Here is a 19,341-nt window from a genome sequence, read left to right as displayed (position 1 = left end):
GATGCATTATTTACTTAATTTTCTTACCATGTTAAAGCTAATTCAATCAGCATAGATACTTAGCCTTGCTCTTAATGGTGTGCAATGCAGCAAGTTTTTGACAAGGATACATTCAGTCTTGATGACAAAATGGGAGATGACAAAAGGATTAGGCATTCATTTTCTATCTATCTAAATTTGCTTCATACTCGTGTACAGAATTTTGCTTCTTGGCTTTTACTTTATTAGATGTTTACTTTCATTCCCAATAAAGCTGTCTGATAATTAAACAAAAAAAAGGAAGTGGAGCCCGGACATTAGATTATTCTCATCAAGTGGAATCTAGAAATGTCTGTCACAAATAATTATTTGGCTCTCTAGCTATAACTTTGGAGTTGCTTGCAACTTTAGCATGACTTTGATTCTTGTACTTGTTGGATCTTTGATTCCTATTTTTGAAGCTTCGTTTCTGCTTGTCGCTCAAACTAAAATATTTATGGTTAGGTCTATTTCTTATACCAAAGTACTTTGTGCACAGGTGGTACCAACTAAAGATTGATGGTGTCTTTGTGGTTATGACTGAAGGCTCTCATTTGGTTGGAAAGTTTGGAAGCTATTACAAGTTCTTTCAACTTTTTATATTAGAAGAGTCTTTTACTTTAATTTTAGCTAGTGGCATTGTTTAACATTGCTATTCTACTTTAAACAACTTTTTCGATTAGTATGTTAGTACTTATTGTTGACTTTTAGTTCAATAAATGATATTTGAGCATTGATTTTTGCTTTTAAATTACTACATGCATTCTGTTCTTTGGGATAATTTTACAAGTCCTTTGTGTATCTAATTGACGGATTGTATAGTAGGGAGAACAACCAAGTTGCTTCTTTATTTAAAAAAAAAAAAGAAAAAACTCTTGGCAGTTAAAAGTGTCCACATAGCTCAACAACTTCGACAATATCCTGACACTTTTGATTGTCAGGAAAAGAAATTTTTGTTGGCAGATGAAATGTTATAACAGCTTAGTTTTCCTGACACTTTGAATAGTACGAGCCTATCCCCACATTGGAAGGGACAACACTCGTCCGAGGTGTGAGGAAAGGTAAAGTGTCAGTTTAGATAATGTATACTGACATCTTTAAATGCCGTTAAAGGTCATTTTTGTTGTAGTGTATTGAGATATCCTAGACATGTATGATTTGCATAACGGATCCTCACGTCCCTGCATTATGTTATGCTTGTCTTATGAGGATAGTCTATACTAGAAAATTAAGAAAGAGACAAAATCTATTCTAGCTTCCAGTCATGCCATTATATAGGGCCACAAACCACAGTCCATTTCCAGTTTGATTTCCTCTCTATGACTAGATTCAAATTTGGGCTTATGCATGGCTTGGTTTAAGCGTAAAATCGTTCAAATCAGGCCAATTAAGTATCTTTTCCCGAAGTTCTCCTTCTAGATTCATAAAGTAACATGGTAGAAGGAGGCAGACAAACTAAAACCTCTACCCATCAATTGTAAAGTAAGGCCACACAACCATACTTTCTAGGCTATATAAGACCTTGAATCTTTTTTAGGCAATATTGCAACTTGAAGATCTCAAGAAACCCTCAAGGAAGACAGAAGATTGCGGGTGCTAGAGAAGCATTTGACAAGCAAAAGTTGACTGATTTGATTAAATCAAGTTTCAAGCTTATCGAGTTAATCTCAAAAAGTTAACGAGCTAGTACTATAGATTTGATTATTGAATATTTTACATTGCAAAGAATGTTAAGCTCAGTTCGACCCAATTACCGAATGTAAGCTTGGTTCATACTTCTATTGTTTAGCATTTCACTTTGGAGGATTTATATACTCTATGGTCTAAACATTCTTCAAATTAAAGAAAAGATTACAATAATTTACTCTTTCTTAGATAGCCAAACTAGACTACTATGTACAAAATGAATTTGAATGACATAATTCTAGGCTCAAACATGACCTAAAGTCATGGTTGACAAGAAATCCCAACGTCTAGACGCAATGAAGCACATGGTTAGGATGTCAATTGAGTACAAACTCTGGCATTCTTATAAACTTTTCCTGGTCGACAAAAGTATCCCTTTTTTGGGGCACAATGAATGTCCTGTGAACATATGCACAATCCTTCTGATGCACAACCCTCTTTCAATACTGTAATGCCATCTTTCAAGCCAAGAACTTTGTCTGTCCACTCACTCGAAAACAACCCTAAAGGATCATACGATTGTTTGACCTTCAAAAACTCACCAGCATTTTCATACTTGTTAATTGCACCAATAAAAGTGAGATGCCTATTTTTGCCCCAGTGAGGCAATCCGCCATATTTGAACACTGCCATTTGCTCTATCTCTTCAAAGATATCTTCATGTAGTCTTGGGGCCATTGGATCCTTGCTTCTATAGTAAGTGATATCAAACTCCACAGAATCTTCTTGTTTGCCCAGGTAAGCACTTGATGCTGTAATATATCTGATAAGGATACCATTATAAATATCAACACCGCACAAGGCCTTAGGTTGTAAAGCAACAAGCTTTTGCACATCTTGAATGAAATCCTTGGCTTTGTATAAGCTAATGCTGATTCCATTTTGGAAAAAATATAACCCCTTAAATCTCTGGTCCCATGCACATGCTGTCCATAATCCATCAAGGCAAGTCCCACTTGATTGAAGGTTATTGTGATACCCTACCACAGGGTAGCCCTTAAAACTAGTACCTGTTAAGAGTTTAAAAGGTATCATCATTATATATGCAGTAATGAGACAAGACAATTCATGCTGTTATTATTCTCAGTTCCTTTTTTTCTTTTTGGTTCTTGTTTGTTAGGGGGTGGGTAAAGAATGTGATAGTTTTCGACATGAAAAATTTACAAAACCATTTAAACTTTTGGATAAGAATTACCATCGTTAGTCAGCCCATATCCAGCCTTTTTGAGGATGTATCTGCCTAGTGATCCGGTTATGCATTTCCCTACAGCATGACCTGTATATTCTTGAATCTCCTCTATTCAAAAACAAAGAACAAGAATAGAAAATTAACAACGATTGACCTGATCAAAATTAATTTAGAGTTAATTTTTGTGGGTAATCATAGACAAACCTATGGTTCTTGAAACTGCCGTAAGAAATGAAGATACAGGGCTAAGTCCGAAAAAGTCAAAAACACCATTTCCAGTGGTGTTGTAGGGGACTCTATCATCAATACGATAGAGAACCTTCTTTTGACTTGGGAACCAAGTAAAGTCTGCAAACTCATGTTGGTTGCCGAAGGTAGAAATTTGAGCCCCTAAGTCCGAATCATCTTTCTCTAAGAAGGCTATAGACCTCTTGAACAGTGGCTGCAATTGCAGAGTGACCTGTCATGATGAATATATACTGTTACAAAGGCCGCGAAACCACAGCTCAAGGCTTATGGGCTAAGACTAGTAAAGATTTATGCCTAACAGGTAACTGTATAGTCATTCTCACAAAATTTGAGATCAAATCTTGTATTTATCCGAACATAATCAAAATGTTTTATCTTTTAAAGAAAATAATGGATAGTTTATAAAATCTTGGGTATACTGATTATTGATTGTTGTTTTAAACTTGTAGATCTTCAGATTGCTATGTGTCTTAGTAGCTAAGGTTTTATATTTGTTTTCTACGTTATTATTAATCAATTTTTCAAGTTTGCATTGTCTAGATAAATAAATGGTTTGTTTGACTAAAAAAATGAAAAAAATAGCAAGAAAATATATCGCTAGTCTGTGATTTATCCTCTGAGCGGGACTCCAACTTTAAATAGACATCCTAGAAAGGCTTTTCTATTCAATTAGTCCTTGTCTAAGCTTTGCTTTCATGAAATTATTTACATCAATTTCGGCATGGTCTTGTATACGAAGCTGATACAGAAAAATAGAAAAGAAATTCATGATAGAGCAAAGGAAAAAAGCTAGGTACATACCTGTGAAATAACTCCAAGAACTCCAAGAGAGACTCTAGCTGCATCAAGCTCAGGGTCACCAATTTTCAGTGTCCGAACATTTGCATACCCCTCATCAGGCCCTGCTGGCGTTACAATCCGAAGCTCAATCACATAATCATGAACTGCAGGTCCCAAATCCCACAATGTGCTACCATGTGCACCCGTTCCCAAAATTCCACCTATTGTCACACCCCACCAGTAAGGAGCATAAGGTAGAGCTAAGCCAGCCATGGCGCTCTCATTGATCAGCTGCCTTAGAGTCATTCCAGTCTCGACTGTTATAGTCATGGCTGATTTGTCCAAACCCAGCCTTCTGTTAAGGTACTTAGTGCTAATAATTAAGCCATATTCACCGTCTGGACACATAAGCTTAGGGATACTGTTGGATAATGAGGTAGCTATCCTCATTTTCTTCTGCAGAAAAGTTGCATTTGCTACGATTGAAAGAAGCTCTTCTTCTGTTGTAGGATAAGCAACTTCAGCTGCTCGGCATATGCTTCGATCGGGAAATGATCGGTATACATTGCTGATTGTGCAATTAGTATTTCCTGATGAACATTTTATGTGATCTTCATGGGGAATATAGCCCACCAAAAATATTGTAATCAAGCAAATGAAATATAGTAATAGAGGTAGCCAAGGAAATATTCCCATTTGAGAACACATTTTGGGTATAATTTTGAGTTCATGGAAAGTTTGTACACAAATAATTCTATAGTTTGTGTTTGAGATACTTGTAGACATTTATATATACATTCACAAAGAATGATATATTGAAAGTTATAGCTTTAAGAAATTAAATTGCTATTTGGACAAGCAATTTGACTGGCAAATGTTGATGTTTTAATGAGGTTTAATTGGTATCTTGTAGCTCTTAATATATTTCTGTTTTTTAGGTAGAATGAAATAAGAATAGAGAATCGTCTAAAAAACAAATTGTTCTGGTCCCTTGCATCACTAGCTTTTGCCGTTAGATACTACTATTTGAAAGAGAACATGATGTCGTCCAAGAATACCTCAAGCACTTAAGTGCACGTATATATGCTTGCACTCATCAAGCTTTAGGCATATTTGAGTCTGTTTAATTATTATAATTATACAGCTAACTTTTTTCTTCTTTTTCTTTTTTAAAAAAATTCTAGCAAGGGAGTCTGAGATTTAAGAAGCGAAGAAGAGGAAATTATGAATTCAAGACCTCTAAATTTTGGAATATGAATTTTAGCTATTAGACTAATACTTCCTTAACTAACTTTTCTTTTACAAGTGCTTAATAGACACTAATGTAAAGAGAACTCGTGAGATAATTTAAAAAGGTGGAACAAAATTAAAGATATGTCTAAATACAAAGTGGGTAATAAATATAAATATGTGCTTTTAAATTAAGTTAAATTGTGTATACTAGCCTGTTCCATTTCCATAGGTCATTCATTAAAAATACTTGAATCATACTACGTGGTGCATTGAGGAATCTCTGTCCTAGAATTACTGAATTTTCATCAAGGAATTACTGAATACTCATATTCCTATTTGCTTATTAATTTGGAAAATTGCAGCTTATATGAGTTAGAAAAAGGGAGCACGAAGGAAAATACACAAGTGAGTCCAGCTTCTGAGACTTCCTATTTCCATATTATCCTTGTCGAACCATCTATGATAAAATTTCAAAATACATATGCAAAAATTCCTTGCTGCGGTTTCCAATATGTGCATACATTCTGGTTACTTGATACATGTACCATCCTTAGCTTCTATTTCCTTTTTTTATATATATAAAATAAAGTTTGGATGGGTTTAATTCCGATCACCATCACGGGTCAGGACATGCCTACCAAACCAAAAGTCACTTATAAGGGTTCTCACAATGTCCTTCAATAGGGGTGTAATCGAGTTGAGTCCAACTCTGGTAATGCACTACTCGAACTCGACTTGTGTTAAAAAATTTGGACTAGAACTCAAACTCGAGCTCGTCAATTTCTTGAAAGTTAAGTTCAAATTCGAGTTCAATTTTCTTTTGCATTACTCGAACTTGTGCTCATCAAACCCAATTGAGCTTATTTCGAGTTCAACCGAGTCTAATCAAATTTAAGAAATATAAATTTATATTTTATATAATTTTAAATAAGGGATAAAATAGATATTTTATACTACTATATTAAAAAAATTAAAAAAACATATATATGTAAATCTCGATTGAGTTCTATTAAACTCAATAAGCTTTCGAATTTCACATATTAATATTGAGTTCGACTCGTCAAATAGTTCGAACTCGATTGATGCGAATTCAAATTCGCACTTTGATCGAGCAAAACTCACGCATTACTCAATTAAACTCAATTCATTTGTACCCCTGCCCATCAAAATAGGCTTGGTATCGAAAGTAGAATTTGAACAGACCACTTTTTATAAGAAACCGTCCTCACCAAAAAAGCAAACTTGTATTGGCCTTAGCTTCTATTTCCAAGGCACCTAGAAGTACATCCAATTCATGTATGTTTAATTCCTTTGGCAGATAGCAACACTCTTTTCCAATTTCCACCCCCTTTCTTTCAATACCTTCTTGGTGCACTTCTCATTTCTTGCTCTGTTTGTCTTATTTTTCCGGTCCCACTCTTTTCTTTTAAGAATTATCTTTGAATTTTGGCCCATAGAGCATGAATTGAGAATCCACAAGATCGGCACTTCCCATTTATTTATTCCCATTTAATAAATTAAGACAAGTTTACAACTGGACATTTCCACAAGGTCTATTGTTTAATTCTTTTCAAGTCAAACCTTGATTAAGATCTTCCCCATTAATTGTTGATCAAATTTATATAGATCATTTGAATCTAGCGTAACGAAACTGAGCATTAAAGTGTCAAGATCCATCTTTTCATGAAACCCCACAAGCAATCAATCACACTTTGATTGAAGATGCTCAAGAGGGATTGCTTAGGAAGAGCGATGTCAACTATCAAGTTGATGTAATCCACTATTGAATTTCCTCCACATTAAAATTAATAATGATGTGGTTTCCCGTGTTGTAAACTCTATAGGCTTTTGTTTGGAAGGTTTTATTACCACGGTCTGGCCTGGTCAGTCTCTAGTCCGCGTCTTTTTCTCTTTTTTTTTTTTCCTCTCAAGAAATTATTAGTACTTAATCATGGTTTATCTTTATGAGAATCAAAATGTTTAGTAATACTCAAGCAAGAACGAGGAAAATATTTTCCTCTTTTTGAGGAAAAATTACATGCAATGGTTGATTCTTGAGCGATGCATTGGATACAATCACTAAAATTTTGACCATATCCTCCTCTTAATTTCCAAATAAACTTGTGAATTTTGGGAAGGGATCTTTCCAAGTAGACAAGGCTTTGTTTCATAATCCAATGTAGTGCAGCAACTGCGATGTACTTCCCTGAGGATCTCAACGAGGAAAGGGAATGGGATTTGTAGTGAGAAGCAAAGAAACATAAGACAGGACGCTCAACAAAAGCAGTTTTCCTGCAAAGAATTCCACCAGGATCTCTCAACTCCTACATCAATTGAACAATTCAGGGTGTCCAAGGCATTGCTCACCTTTAAGTTCATACTTGTATACAAAGTCAGCCTTAAGAACTCGAAAATATGAAAACCACCACAGTTAACCACACACACACACACACCAACGATTAAAAAAAATACTCAGTTAAAGCATATTATGTTTGATTTAACGAATGCTTGAAATACTATTTGCTTCCAATTAAAGAGTCCACTTGACCTGCATATTGGTTGTCTAAGCCTACCAGTTGCAAATTCATCATTTCCAGCAGTTGAGCCTCATTTACGTTTCAGCATACTAGCCTTACCTTAGCTTGCAAGTCTGTAGAATCCTATGATCAACATCTTAATTTCAAGCAGCTGCATGACGTACAGAGAATAAACATCTCAAACAAGCTAATCTAACGATTAAAAAGATTAGGGCCAGAAAATCAACCATTGTTCAGACAGATGTATGTATGTTACAGCCAAACATGTAGAGCTATGCCTTGTCAGTAGAGATAAGCCAAACAAAAAGACGGTACATATTGTTAGTTTTGCCAAAGCACAACTTTAAATCAGCTCACTACAGATTCCACACACGTCCTAATATTGACATCATAATTCGGTATTCGTGTCTTATCACATGCTGGAACTCCAAAACATTTACTTGGGATTACGCAGAACAATGATTACAGAATCCCCGCGAAGGAACATTTTACTAATGAACCTGTCCTTGTTAACTGGAAGAGCTTTTTTCTTGCCTTTCCCTGTCTTGGGCACCTGCAGATAACAAAGGTGACAAAGTTATAAGATGAAGAATTATAAGCCGACTACTAGATATGCTCAGTGGAGATTTAGCTCTTTAAACGAACCAACCTCAGTCCACATCTCTCTAACATTTTCCAGAACCATATTGCAGTGCCTGTCAAAGGCACGCACGCGACCAAGAAGCTTTCTGTTGTTCCGACAGTTAATGAGCACCTGACAAACATAGATTTATGGCATTTTGCGATAAAAATCATTAGAAAATGCTGCTCGATAGATGGTGAATCACAATTTCCACACACAATTTTGATGCCACATAGTACCATCTGTGCCCTGCAGGAGAGGGGGAGCAAAAAAAGAAGAGACGGGGGAGGGATGGTGGGGGGAAGCTCTGGATGATACCTGAGTGTTATTTTTGACACTCAACATCAAAATAGATAGAGGCCCAGTTGTAAATTCTTCTTCCTCATTCTTCACACCCTGGAGAAGACAACCAGATAAAACATTTTAAGTGCGTGCCATCTCCACAGATTCATGGTATTTAAGCAACCTATCTCAGCAAGTTACAGGACAAAAAACATTACAAAATCTTACTGAACAAACTTATAACCAAAATTCATGCTGTAAATGCATTTTTTATTTCAAAGAATGCAGGAGCCCCTTTTTAAACAGTCATCTCAATGATTCAAATGTTCTTGTTCTGTCTCAGCTTAAGCAAGCTCTCTCTAGCAGTTTCACACACACATTGAGAGAGCAATGTAGCTCAAAAAATAAAAAGATACTTTAAAAAATGAAAAACAGATTTTGATGGAGAAAGTATCGGGTAGTTAACCACCACCACCCCTAGGGGCGTTCAAACTTTCTACCACTATAAGCCAAAAGATTTGGTATACCAGTTGCTAGGTCCAGGTTTAAGATTCATACATTAATCATACCCTTCAAAGTAATACTACTACCAGCTTTTAGTCTGTTACTCCACCCACATTCTGCCTCCCCATTTCTTTAACTCCTCAACTAACCATTGGCCAATCTTGGCATAACAACATAGCAATAGGATTGGCAGCAACCAACCCCTTCCCCCGCAACTTTTTTGTGGGATCAAGACATAGAACAGAAGGATTTTAAAACCGACAATTTTCTGAATAAGAATAAAGCAATAAATATAGCATGTTTCTCTGGAGCTTCTAAAAGATATAAATCATAACCTTCAAAAACAATATCAAACATTCTGATAGTTAGCCTTCAAAACAAACTACATATAGTCCAGACATTCTATAATCTTTTATTTATCAAAGAAGAGACTATTTCTTAGGACATGATTTAACAAAAATCAATCAAGTGAGAGCAACTTACATCCTCTTCCATCGGGCGGCTGCAAAGGAACAAAACACAGAAAAGATTTAGTGCCCAAGTAAATTGGAGTTTCGAACTTGGAAATGATTAAACAGCTCACAAAATCGTACAGGCAAAATCAAGAATGAAGTAAAAGAAATTATATACCTCATTTTCAACAAAAGAGAATTGCTTCAGCTCTTCTCCAATGGAGTGACAAAAATTGGGCCACTACAAAACAAAAACACCAAAAAGAAAATCAGAAAAGAGAAACACTAAAATGTGAAACTTGAATATTCTAATTTCCCTTTTTCCGATTTTTTATACTCTAAAGTGAATCAACAAAAAAGAAGCAGTTGGAAATTTAAAAATACAGAATTAAGGTCACTCATGGAGCCTTTATGCAACAAAGTTCTTAGAAAGAAATCAAAAATCAACTAAAACAAAGGAAAGCTTTTGAACACAGTCTATACTCGTACTGACTCTCTCAATCTCATCCTTACATGACACTAGTCAAAGAACAAAGAACACCATACTTCTTATAAAGATCTTCCACATGAATCTTCAGCTTGGGTCTCAATGGACTTTTATCCTCATGAAATCTTAGGGAAAGGCGAAAGTTTATGCAAACATCACCAGAAACAAAGGAAGACCTTCATTTTATTCCATCTAAAAAACAAAGAAATGCCTACAAATTAAAGCACGAGTAAAATAGTCATTCTTTTGGAAAAAGAAAAAAGTACAGAAGTCCCAGTACAAACTCACAGCAGCAGTTCAATTGTCATCCAAGATGTGGCCATAGAGGAAAGGAACTCTTAGACGTGGCCATCAACCCTAATAGCCCAATCAATGATGTTAGACTACCAAAGTGTGAATGCTATGAAAAATGCAAATTGGCTGAAAATAAATCACATGCTAGGAATAAAAATTCAGTGATAAAGGGTCACAAGTTCCTCTCAGACAAATGCCTCGATTGTCCTCATAGTATAAGAATGGATTTCAATCGGACTCGTCATCTTATTTTGTTCATCACAGAGGAGAAACGTGATAAACCCATTCACATTGCAAATCAATGCAAAATATAAATAAAAAGTGTCAGAGACATCCATTAGACAAAAATGGATACAAGAAAGGGAACAATTTGCCTACTTTCTCTAATACAGATATCTTGAAGACTCGTTAGTGGACATGTTGTTTCTCTTCAGTTCAGGTCTCCAAAAACTTTCCGCATATATTCTCTCAGAAGAACGAAAGTTTTCAATCTGATCATCATCAGAGTCACAGAAAGCCCAAATTCTATAAACAAATCCAACAATACACTATCAACTCTTGATTAATACACACTAGAACAAAATATTAACCACTAAAACAATTCAAACGACAATCTCAAGACACTTAATCAACATTATCCTAGGCTACTTAAGAAAGCTTCCCTTAACTATTCAGCAAGATTCAGTATTTGCTCATCCTCTAAATTTAACATTTTTATTCAGCTTCCCAAGTTCTTATCTACCAAACAACGAAAGGGTCCACTGAAAAGCTCTCAGAAACAATCATAGACTTCAAGTCATGCCTCTTCAGTTCAGGTCTCCATAAATCTTCCGCATGAGAAATATTCTCAGAAGAACGAAAGTTTTCATTTAATCATCCTCAGAAGCATAAAAACCAAGGTCTTAATCACAAACATAAGCAATAATTAAGCCCAGGAAAAGAACAAATTAAAGCAAACACAGAAGATTAATCGTGCAAAATATTAGCAGATCTTCGAGTATATTAAGAGTTCAGCAAAACAAGATAAATAGTCAAATCTCTCTCACTTATTCAACATTATTCACGAAATTAAGCAAAACCCACGTAGCAAAAATGGAAATTAACGATATAATCATAAGATTAAGCTCAAGAATTGAAGATTTAAGCTACCTGAGCTACTGCGAGAGCCAAGGCGCTGCTAAGAAGGGCTGATTTTCGTGGAGATATTTATAGAGTGGGGATTTGTGGGGAGGCAAAGGGTTTTACGTTTGAAAAGCCCTAGGATTATTGGGCTCATTTGGGCCTTTATAGTTGTGGACACAGAGCTAATATCATTTGTAGTGGGTGTGGACTTTGAAGGGGTGTTTTTGGGCCTATGATTAGAAATCACTAAAGTGTTGGGCAGCCTTGGGCTATTGCGCTCCACCAATTAACCAAGGGCGTGCCGTAAAATATTTTGAACCCAAATGTACGTGTGTGTGTGCGGGTGTATATATATATATATATATATATATCAAATACTAGTAGGATATCATTTTTTATTAGATTTTTTTTCTTACTACAAAAATGATATCTGAGAATAAGTAAATATATATATATATATGCCTAAAATTGTATGAAAGATGGGTTGAAAGACAAAGCTAAATACTTGATACCCAAATGAGAGATTATTTGATTTTTAAAATTTTTGAGGTTTTTAAATTCAAACTAAAGGTTAGGATCATTTTCTTCATTATAGAAGTACCAGTAGTAATGAGCAATTGATACTTTTTGCTAGCAGTAGTAACTAATTGAACAAATTTACACTAATTGATCTCAAATTCACTATTGCAGTTCCCGGACTATGTGTTATGCACAATAAAGAGAAAATCATCCAAGGAGGAAGGAAGATCCAGAAATGAGAAATTGCAGGGAGTTCAGAAGCTAGCTCTGCAGTTGCCTATAGCTGATGAATACAGTAACTATATTTTGCTTACTTTCCCAGCAGTTAGTAACAATGAGATTGCGTCCATCTCCTTATTGCCTAGTAATCAAATGCAGCTTTATGATCAAGAAAAGTATGATCAGGCCATGGCTTCTTTCCCCTGGTTGCAATCCAGTGAAGGATATCGAAATCAGAATCAAGGGGTGTCCACTTACGAAGTAGCATACCAAAATCAGTACCAAGAGAGCAATAAGGCTACTGGTCCTATTTCTTCATTGTTCCCCTATTATGAGGGATATCCATATCATGAAGACTTACAGGCTTTTGCTCAACCTGATCAAGAATAAGGGTACAAAGTACAAAGCCGATCCAGACTTGGACTTGAGTATGGAGTTTGTTAAAGCACCTCCCCTTTCTTTCCTTGATGATCTGGACTATGATGCAATTTCTCCAAAATTCGTGCCAATGGACGGTTTTCAGGTAATTTATTCTGTAGAACATCTAATGGCAATGGAGAACGAGCAGAAAGCTGCAATGGAAACACCATCTGCAACAATATTCCCAACTAGTGGAAAGCCAGCAGATCAAAAACAGGCGACATTATTTTCCAGAGAAAATGCAATCCTCATTGAGATACCAACTGCAACGGTACCATCAACAACAAGGCCTCCATCAATGAGCCAGGAAGAGCAAGAATTTCAATGGTGGAGAAGATTGGACTGAGTTTGGAATTAGCTTTAGAAAGAAAAGAAGATTCTGCGATGGCTAATCATAGGGGTTTTGGAATATCTTAGTCAATTTCTAATGCTGATTAAGTACTAACAATGTAATAGCAGAGTCAATATTTACTTACAGATAAACTTTATTACAAAATAAAATTTTCCTTTTCTTAATTCCTTCAATTGTTAAATGACTGTTTCTCAATCATTTAAGAAGGATCAAAGTGGATTGAGGGATAGCATTCTTTTTTTTTTTTTTTTGACAGGCCATGGTGAAAATTTTTCAATTTGATTTGTTGATTGGCAAGTATTCCCTTCTATTTGAGTTTTTACTTCAATATGATCCATCATACGTACAACGGAATTCTAGTACTGGAGAAAAGTTTAAAAATAACAAAACATAAAAGAATTAACTTTTTGGTTTTGTGATATTTTGGTTTGCAAGAAAGATACAGAATTTTCTTCAGTTACCTGCATTTGCAGCCATGCAAAATATGCAGGGTTTGCTGGAAAAAAGATTTAGCTGTAACAGTGGATCCAATGCCTGCGACCAGCTTCCAACTTAGGTCTCCAAAGTATCTTTCTTGTCAAACAAACATAGATAAATAAGAAATTTATTTTCAAGGGTTTCTGCTATTTCAGAGGCAATTGATTTTACTATTTTTTCGGTGCTTAGTTGGTGAATATGATTACTCGATGGGGCACCTGTTAGGACATCTGCTAGGAACACAATTTGGGATTTTCCAGAAAAAATTACTAGATTGAGGATTCTTGTGTTCCTCGGAATATGCTTCATGCTAAGGATTTACAAAAACTAGTATACTGTTCAGGCTTTCTCTGTCCTTTTTTCTTTTGTTTTTTCCACTTCCTTATCTGTCTTGTTTCCATAATTTGTCAAATTATCATTTTTTCATACAGTTGAGAAACTATGATAAGTCCTTCCCTCTTGAAGAAATTGTTGAAACCTTTGTTAACCCTTCATTACTTTATCAGTTATTCGATCCATTAATTGAATAAAACGATGTTGACCAACTATTCACTCAGTTTGGTGAATCGAATAGTAAGTAAATTTTTCTATGTTCAAGTACATTTTTGGATACGTCAAGGTTGAGCTCTGTGGAGTGTGAACATTAGAGGAAAGGATCATCAATATATATATATCATCAGCATATACACGCCAAACCAAAAAACAAAAAAAAAAGATTGCAATAGACAACAGTAAACCAAATATTATAGTAAATATAGGACAGTTAGAGTATCACCATGTCAAATATTAGTACCTAAACAATAATAAATCATCTACAAATTTGGAGCCACAAACTCTCTCAGTTTTTCTAATCCCCATTGATTATTAATCATTGACACATTATATCCACCAAAGCTCCTTGATCCCCATTGTTGATCAGTCATTGGATCTTCTATTCTTAAGCCTAAAGAATTTCCTCCGGAACGGGGCATTAAAGGAATTGAAGTAACCTCTTTGTTACTCTGATAATGATAACCATGCATTTGATCAGACAAAGAAACATCAGCAATCATCTGGTTATTGATCTCTTGACATGGATTTGGATTTTGATGATATCCTGGAGAAGAGAACACTAAAGAGACAGGAGGGCTATCAGTCTTATCCATTTGTTGGTATTGTTGCAACTCAGCATGAGGAGGCAAGGATCTAGAAGTAGAAGCAAAGTTAGAGAAATCATTGCCACTTACTTATCTTTGAGGAAGGCAAAATATATTCAGAATCATATGCATTTGGCACAGGCAGCTCTAGATATGTCATTCCTTCTTGCTTTTGCATTTGTTGGTATTGTTGCAACGCAGCATGTGGAGGTAAAGATCTAGAAGTAGAAGAAATGTTAGACAAAGCATTGTTACTTATTGTTGAGGATGGCAAAATATATTTAGAATCATACTCATCTGACACAGGCATAGGCAGCTCAAGATAATCCGTTCCTTCTTGCAGGTCCTTTTTCTTGTTCTTGGATTTTCTTTTCAGCACCTTAGATTTCCTTTTGATTGTGCACACAACGTAGTCCTTGAACTGCAAGATTAAAGATAGATTAAGGTTAAAACATATGATCACTTTTTCTTTTACGCTGCATGCACATGAATTATTAGTTGAACCATTTTCTTGCTATTTAATTTGATCAAAACAGTTGACACATAAAAAACAATTTTTAAGTTTATTAGCTAATTCCTAGGACACCTTTTTCATTTTTAATCAAGCTTTAGTTCTTTTTTCGCTTGGGATACAGGAGAAACCATTAGGTCAAAGCGAAGCTAAATTTTCTGAAAAATAATGATCATAAAGAAACTGATTAGTCATGTGTTAACTGCAACAGTTCAGTGTCTAAATAAAGCATGATAATCATCAGCTTTCTAAAAGCAAAGGAAACAAATGTCGATATTGTTATTTTCTTCACAGTATGATTAAACTGAACTGCTGGTTGGACAAAAGTTGTGTTTGCAATCAAATCTGCCCTAAACACACACAAATTTCATTACAAACGACGTAAATTAAAGAGCCAATAATACATACCTCTGCATTGTGAACAAGCCTTCCATCCAAAGTAAGCTCTTTCATGTTATATCCAACCTTCACCTGGTTCTTCTCAAAGCTGAAATTCTTGATTGATCCCACACAATTTCCTTCTTCTTTAACATCTTTAGCTTTATCGCTACCCTTCCAAGTACAGCTAGTCCCGAAGATTTGGCGCTCATACCTCGATCCATTTTCCGCGACTTTTCTCAGCTTCGTGAAGACATAAACCACGTCTTCATCAGTATTCTCGAATAATACACCGGGATCTTCTATGTTGTAAAGTTCGACATATTTCAATGGTACTTCGTCTTCATAGCCTGTTTTTTCGCCATTCACTTTAGATCGAAGGTAGTGTAGAAGCTCAAGTTCTGTGGGTACAAATTTAAACCCTGGAGGGAATTTTTGTGACGTCTTCATTGATGGAGTTTTTAGGTTTCTTCAAGGAGAATTTCTTGAAGAAGAAAGAATACTACTGGACTTATTGAGGCCGAAATACCAGTATGGTGTAAAAAATTTTTAAATTTTTTTGTAAGGTTGACCTATCTATCTATGTATTTATAAGTTATATTGTTGGTTGGGTTAATTAATCGTAATCCTTGTGGAAAAGGGTATTGGCAGATCAACTGCCGAAAATATTTCAGCTCAAAGTAAGAAGCGACAAAACCTCCCGTAATTGCCTTATCCGGGGACGATTAGGACACAATCAAAAAACGGTTTTCTTTGAACATGTGAAATGGACTTTTTTATTTGGTGGACTTAGGGTAGAAAATAAGAGCAATTTGTCAAGTCAAAAGGTCATATAAAATATGTAAAGTAATTAGCACAAAAATTTATCAAACAATATAGAAGAGAATATATTATTTAGGGAAAATGATTTTTTTCATTCTTCACATTTCACAAAAATATTGTTTTCATCCCTCACTTTTAAAATGAAACAAATTCGTTCTTGATATTTAAGAATTGAAATTGTTACATCCCTGAACCCAACTTTCAATACGAATCAAACCATCCAATAATCCAATAACAAATTTCAGAGATAAAATTGATGGATCACTCGGTCAATTCCATCACATTCACATGACATTTATTGAAAAAAAAAGAAAAAAAAATGTAACATAAAAAGGTCATTCCATTGTCTTGGAATAGTAGTTTTTTTTTTTTATATAAATCATTTCATGCACCAGTAGTGTATACACTTGTGAATCTAAATGTATACCATACATACAAATTTGGTATTTAAATTTAAATTGAAATGATGTGTTAGATATCTAGATTCGTAACTATATACAATGACAATATAGGATAAATTAATCCTTCTCTTTTATGTTATAATATTTTATTTTTCCTCATTGGGTTCATTAACTTTCACGTAAATATTGTGTTGAGTTTACCAAGTAATCTACCAATTATACCCCTAAAATTTGTAATTGGGTGTTTCGGTGGTTGAGTTTAGGGACGTAATAGCTTCAATTTTTAAATGTCAAAAACGAATTCGCTTCATTGTAAAAGCGAGAGACGAAAAGAATATTTCTATAAAATGTGAGAGATGAAATTGGTTGTGTTCCCTATTAATTACTAATCCTATAGATATAGGATTTCTAATTTAAACTATTTTTTATAACAAGACAATTTTGCAATGGTGAACTGAATTGAAAAAAAAAAATTGCTGTTGGGCTCTCTTTCATGAACTTCTTTGAAGTAATTAGTCAAAATTTTACCGCATGTATTAACATATAACCTTTCCACTAAACCCAAGGAAACCAACCATCCATAGATCGTAAAAATTATAATATTCTTCATCAACATGCGATAGTCAATAGATGGTACCCTTATCTTAGAACTTTTATTCATCTAGTTTATTTCCTACTGGAACATTCAAATTTATTAAACCAATAAATTGACTGGTTTATCTAACAAGCCTTCCATGAACAGTGACGAATCTAGAAAAAATTGTCAATGAGAGAAAAAAAAATAAAACTAGAACTTCTTACTTATTCTTTTTTGTTCAAAAAAAAAAAAAAATCAATACCACTTGACCGGTAGAAGTATTGCTCGCTACTCTTCGTGCATCGGCAACAATTACAGAATTGTTTTATCGTTTAAATTTTCTTCTCCATTTCTCTTCCTTCACTAATGCATGATTCAAAAGGCTCTTACTAATTACTTTTATGCAACATTTATTCTGTACTTGTCCTAAGGGCCCAAAGTCATGACCCAATCCTAAACTCAAACAAAACCAGTCCATGAGGATGTTCAAGATGCAGCAGATTCACACTAATAATATACTGTATCTTGTTAGATTACACAAGTGAAAGGGGCATACCCCTTAACAAATACTTCAGACACTGTCAACAATGCATCTACGAAAGTACAAGAAACTAACTGTGATTCTATAATGCAACCAAGATTGAGAAAGAAGCACCCAATTGAGAAAGAAGCTCTAAGTTACTTTTCTAGGAATCGTTGATACTAGATGTGGCAATTTGGATTGAGATTCATTTATCCATTTATATAATCTATAATTAAATGGATTTGAATTATTTATTTATAGTATTGGTTTTAAAAGGTTGACCAAAATAAAATCATTAAATTAAATAGATTTATATTAATTATCCACAAAAACCATATATAGCCATTTACTTAAAAATCAAATAAAAGAAATGAAAAAGAAATAACTAAAAGTGGACATTAGACTGACTCCTTTGCCTCTTCACTCCCCGGTGGTTTTGCTACCAAGCCCGCACAGTCACACTCTCCTGTCTCTCCATTTCTATTTTCCAATCAATTTTGCCTTCCTTTTTTCAAATTGAAACCTAGCTCTCATTCGTCCCCAAAAATCCCCAATTTTAATTCATCAATCAAAGTTGAGGCACCTATATACTTCAGACCTGATTGTAGAACAAGTGAATGGCTTCTTATTTTCATGGACGAATTCTAGACTTTGTCTATTTGTGCTTGTATATATACACCTAGTAGCTTTTAGCTTTATAATCTCTGCAGGATTTGAGAATCCATGTGGTCATTTGTGAAAAAGAATTTCATGAGTTGGTTTCTCAGGAACAAACTCAGCCATTAGAATTTTTCTGTGAAAATGAATTTTATGAGCTGGTGTCTGTTGACTTAATATTAGTCAGAAGACATCATCAACCAACTATTCTTACATGATCTGTGGCCATCGTTAACGTAAAATAGAGGAACATGTGCAACTCTATTATGTAGTGTAAAGAAATATAACATTAAAAATGTGACAAAGTTTATAAATTCCCAAAATACTGATGTATACTTAATTTATGGAATGAAAAATGTAATATCTGATGAGTAATAAAGAATATATATATATATATATATATACAAGTATGCACATATATTTGATTGGTACAGAAAGCTATCATTACGAGTCTGGGGTTTTTTTATATATATAAAAAAATGCACCTAAGTATTTTGTCCTCTTTCTCATCCAAATGCACCTAAAATTTACAAGTACATAAAAAAATATCTTCATATTACAAGAAATGGTAAAACAAAAAAAAAAAAGTAACCAAAATATTAAAATAAATTATAAATGGATAATTGATTTTTATTTAATCCATTTAGATCAATCAATTTAGATCCATTTAGATCAATTTAAATGGATTGGATAAATTTCATCCACCATCTATTAAGTCAAAACCAATTATGAACCATTTATCCATATTGCCACCTCTGATTGATACACAACTACATGTCATTGAACCAAACTTTTCAAACAGAAAATTTCGAAAAAGGGCAATAACCAATTTCATAGCCGTCGGAAAAGAATCTCATTGCACAGAAATTGTACCAAAGTTTGAGACAGATGGGT

General features: G+C 34.5%; 2 protein-coding genes and 3 non-coding genes across 9 annotated transcripts; all 5 read right to left on the bottom strand.

Annotated features, from left to right (window-relative positions):
- Window positions 1–1,768: 1,768 nt before the first annotated feature.
- On the bottom strand, window positions 1,769–4,686 carry LOC140021577 (probable L-gulonolactone oxidase 6). The gene is made up of 4 exons (XM_072072741.1): window positions 3,944–4,686; window positions 3,098–3,353; window positions 2,900–3,001; window positions 1,769–2,714 (listed from the first exon to the last, which is right to left on the bottom strand). Exons 1-4 carry the CDS (start codon window positions 4,628–4,630, stop codon window positions 2,014–2,016), a joined length of 1,746 nt encoding a protein of 581 aa, XP_071928842.1. The 5' UTR covers window positions 4,631–4,686; the 3' UTR covers window positions 1,769–2,013.
- Window positions 4,687–7,900: 3,214 nt separating this feature from the next.
- On the bottom strand, window positions 7,901–11,612 carry LOC113719571 (uncharacterized). 5 transcript variants are annotated; one of them, XM_027244796.2, is made up of 8 exons: window positions 11,483–11,612; window positions 10,328–10,396; window positions 10,099–10,231; window positions 9,731–9,793; window positions 9,584–9,602; window positions 8,633–8,710; window positions 8,342–8,446; window positions 7,901–8,245 (listed from the first exon to the last, which is right to left on the bottom strand). In XM_027244796.2, exons 4-8 carry the CDS (start codon window positions 9,733–9,735, stop codon window positions 8,129–8,131), a joined length of 324 nt encoding a protein of 107 aa, XP_027100597.2. In that variant the 5' UTR covers window positions 9,736–9,793; window positions 10,099–10,231; window positions 10,328–10,396; window positions 11,483–11,612; the 3' UTR covers window positions 7,901–8,128. The 5 variants fall into 5 exon arrangements, with proteins under 5 accessions (XP_027100597.2, XP_071928844.1, XP_027100596.2 ...); XM_072072743.1 differs by lacking the exon at window positions 11,483–11,612 and adding an exon at window positions 10,712–10,858; XM_027244795.2 differs by lacking the exon at window positions 10,099–10,231.
- Window positions 10,514–10,600, bottom strand: LOC113719774 (small nucleolar RNA SNOR75). Its single transcript, XR_003455027.1, has one exon. It is a non-coding gene; the product is annotated as a small nucleolar RNA SNOR75 (small nucleolar RNA).
- LOC113719759 (small nucleolar RNA Z159/U59) lies at window positions 10,758–10,842 on the bottom strand. The gene has a single exon (XR_003455015.1). It is a non-coding gene; the product is annotated as a small nucleolar RNA Z159/U59 (small nucleolar RNA).
- Window positions 11,134–11,220, bottom strand: LOC113719758 (small nucleolar RNA Z159/U59). Its single transcript, XR_003455014.2, has one exon. It is a non-coding gene; the product is annotated as a small nucleolar RNA Z159/U59 (small nucleolar RNA).
- Window positions 11,613–19,341: the final 7,729 nt, after the last annotated feature.

The sequence above is a fragment of the Coffea arabica genome, chromosome 11e, assembly GCF_036785885.1.
Source record: "Coffea arabica cultivar ET-39 chromosome 11e, Coffea Arabica ET-39 HiFi, whole genome shotgun sequence".
NCBI lineage: Eukaryota > Viridiplantae > Streptophyta > Magnoliopsida > Gentianales > Rubiaceae > Coffea > Coffea arabica.
Note: the sequence above shows the minus strand (reverse complement) of the source record. Positions and strands in the feature narration are given on the sequence as shown.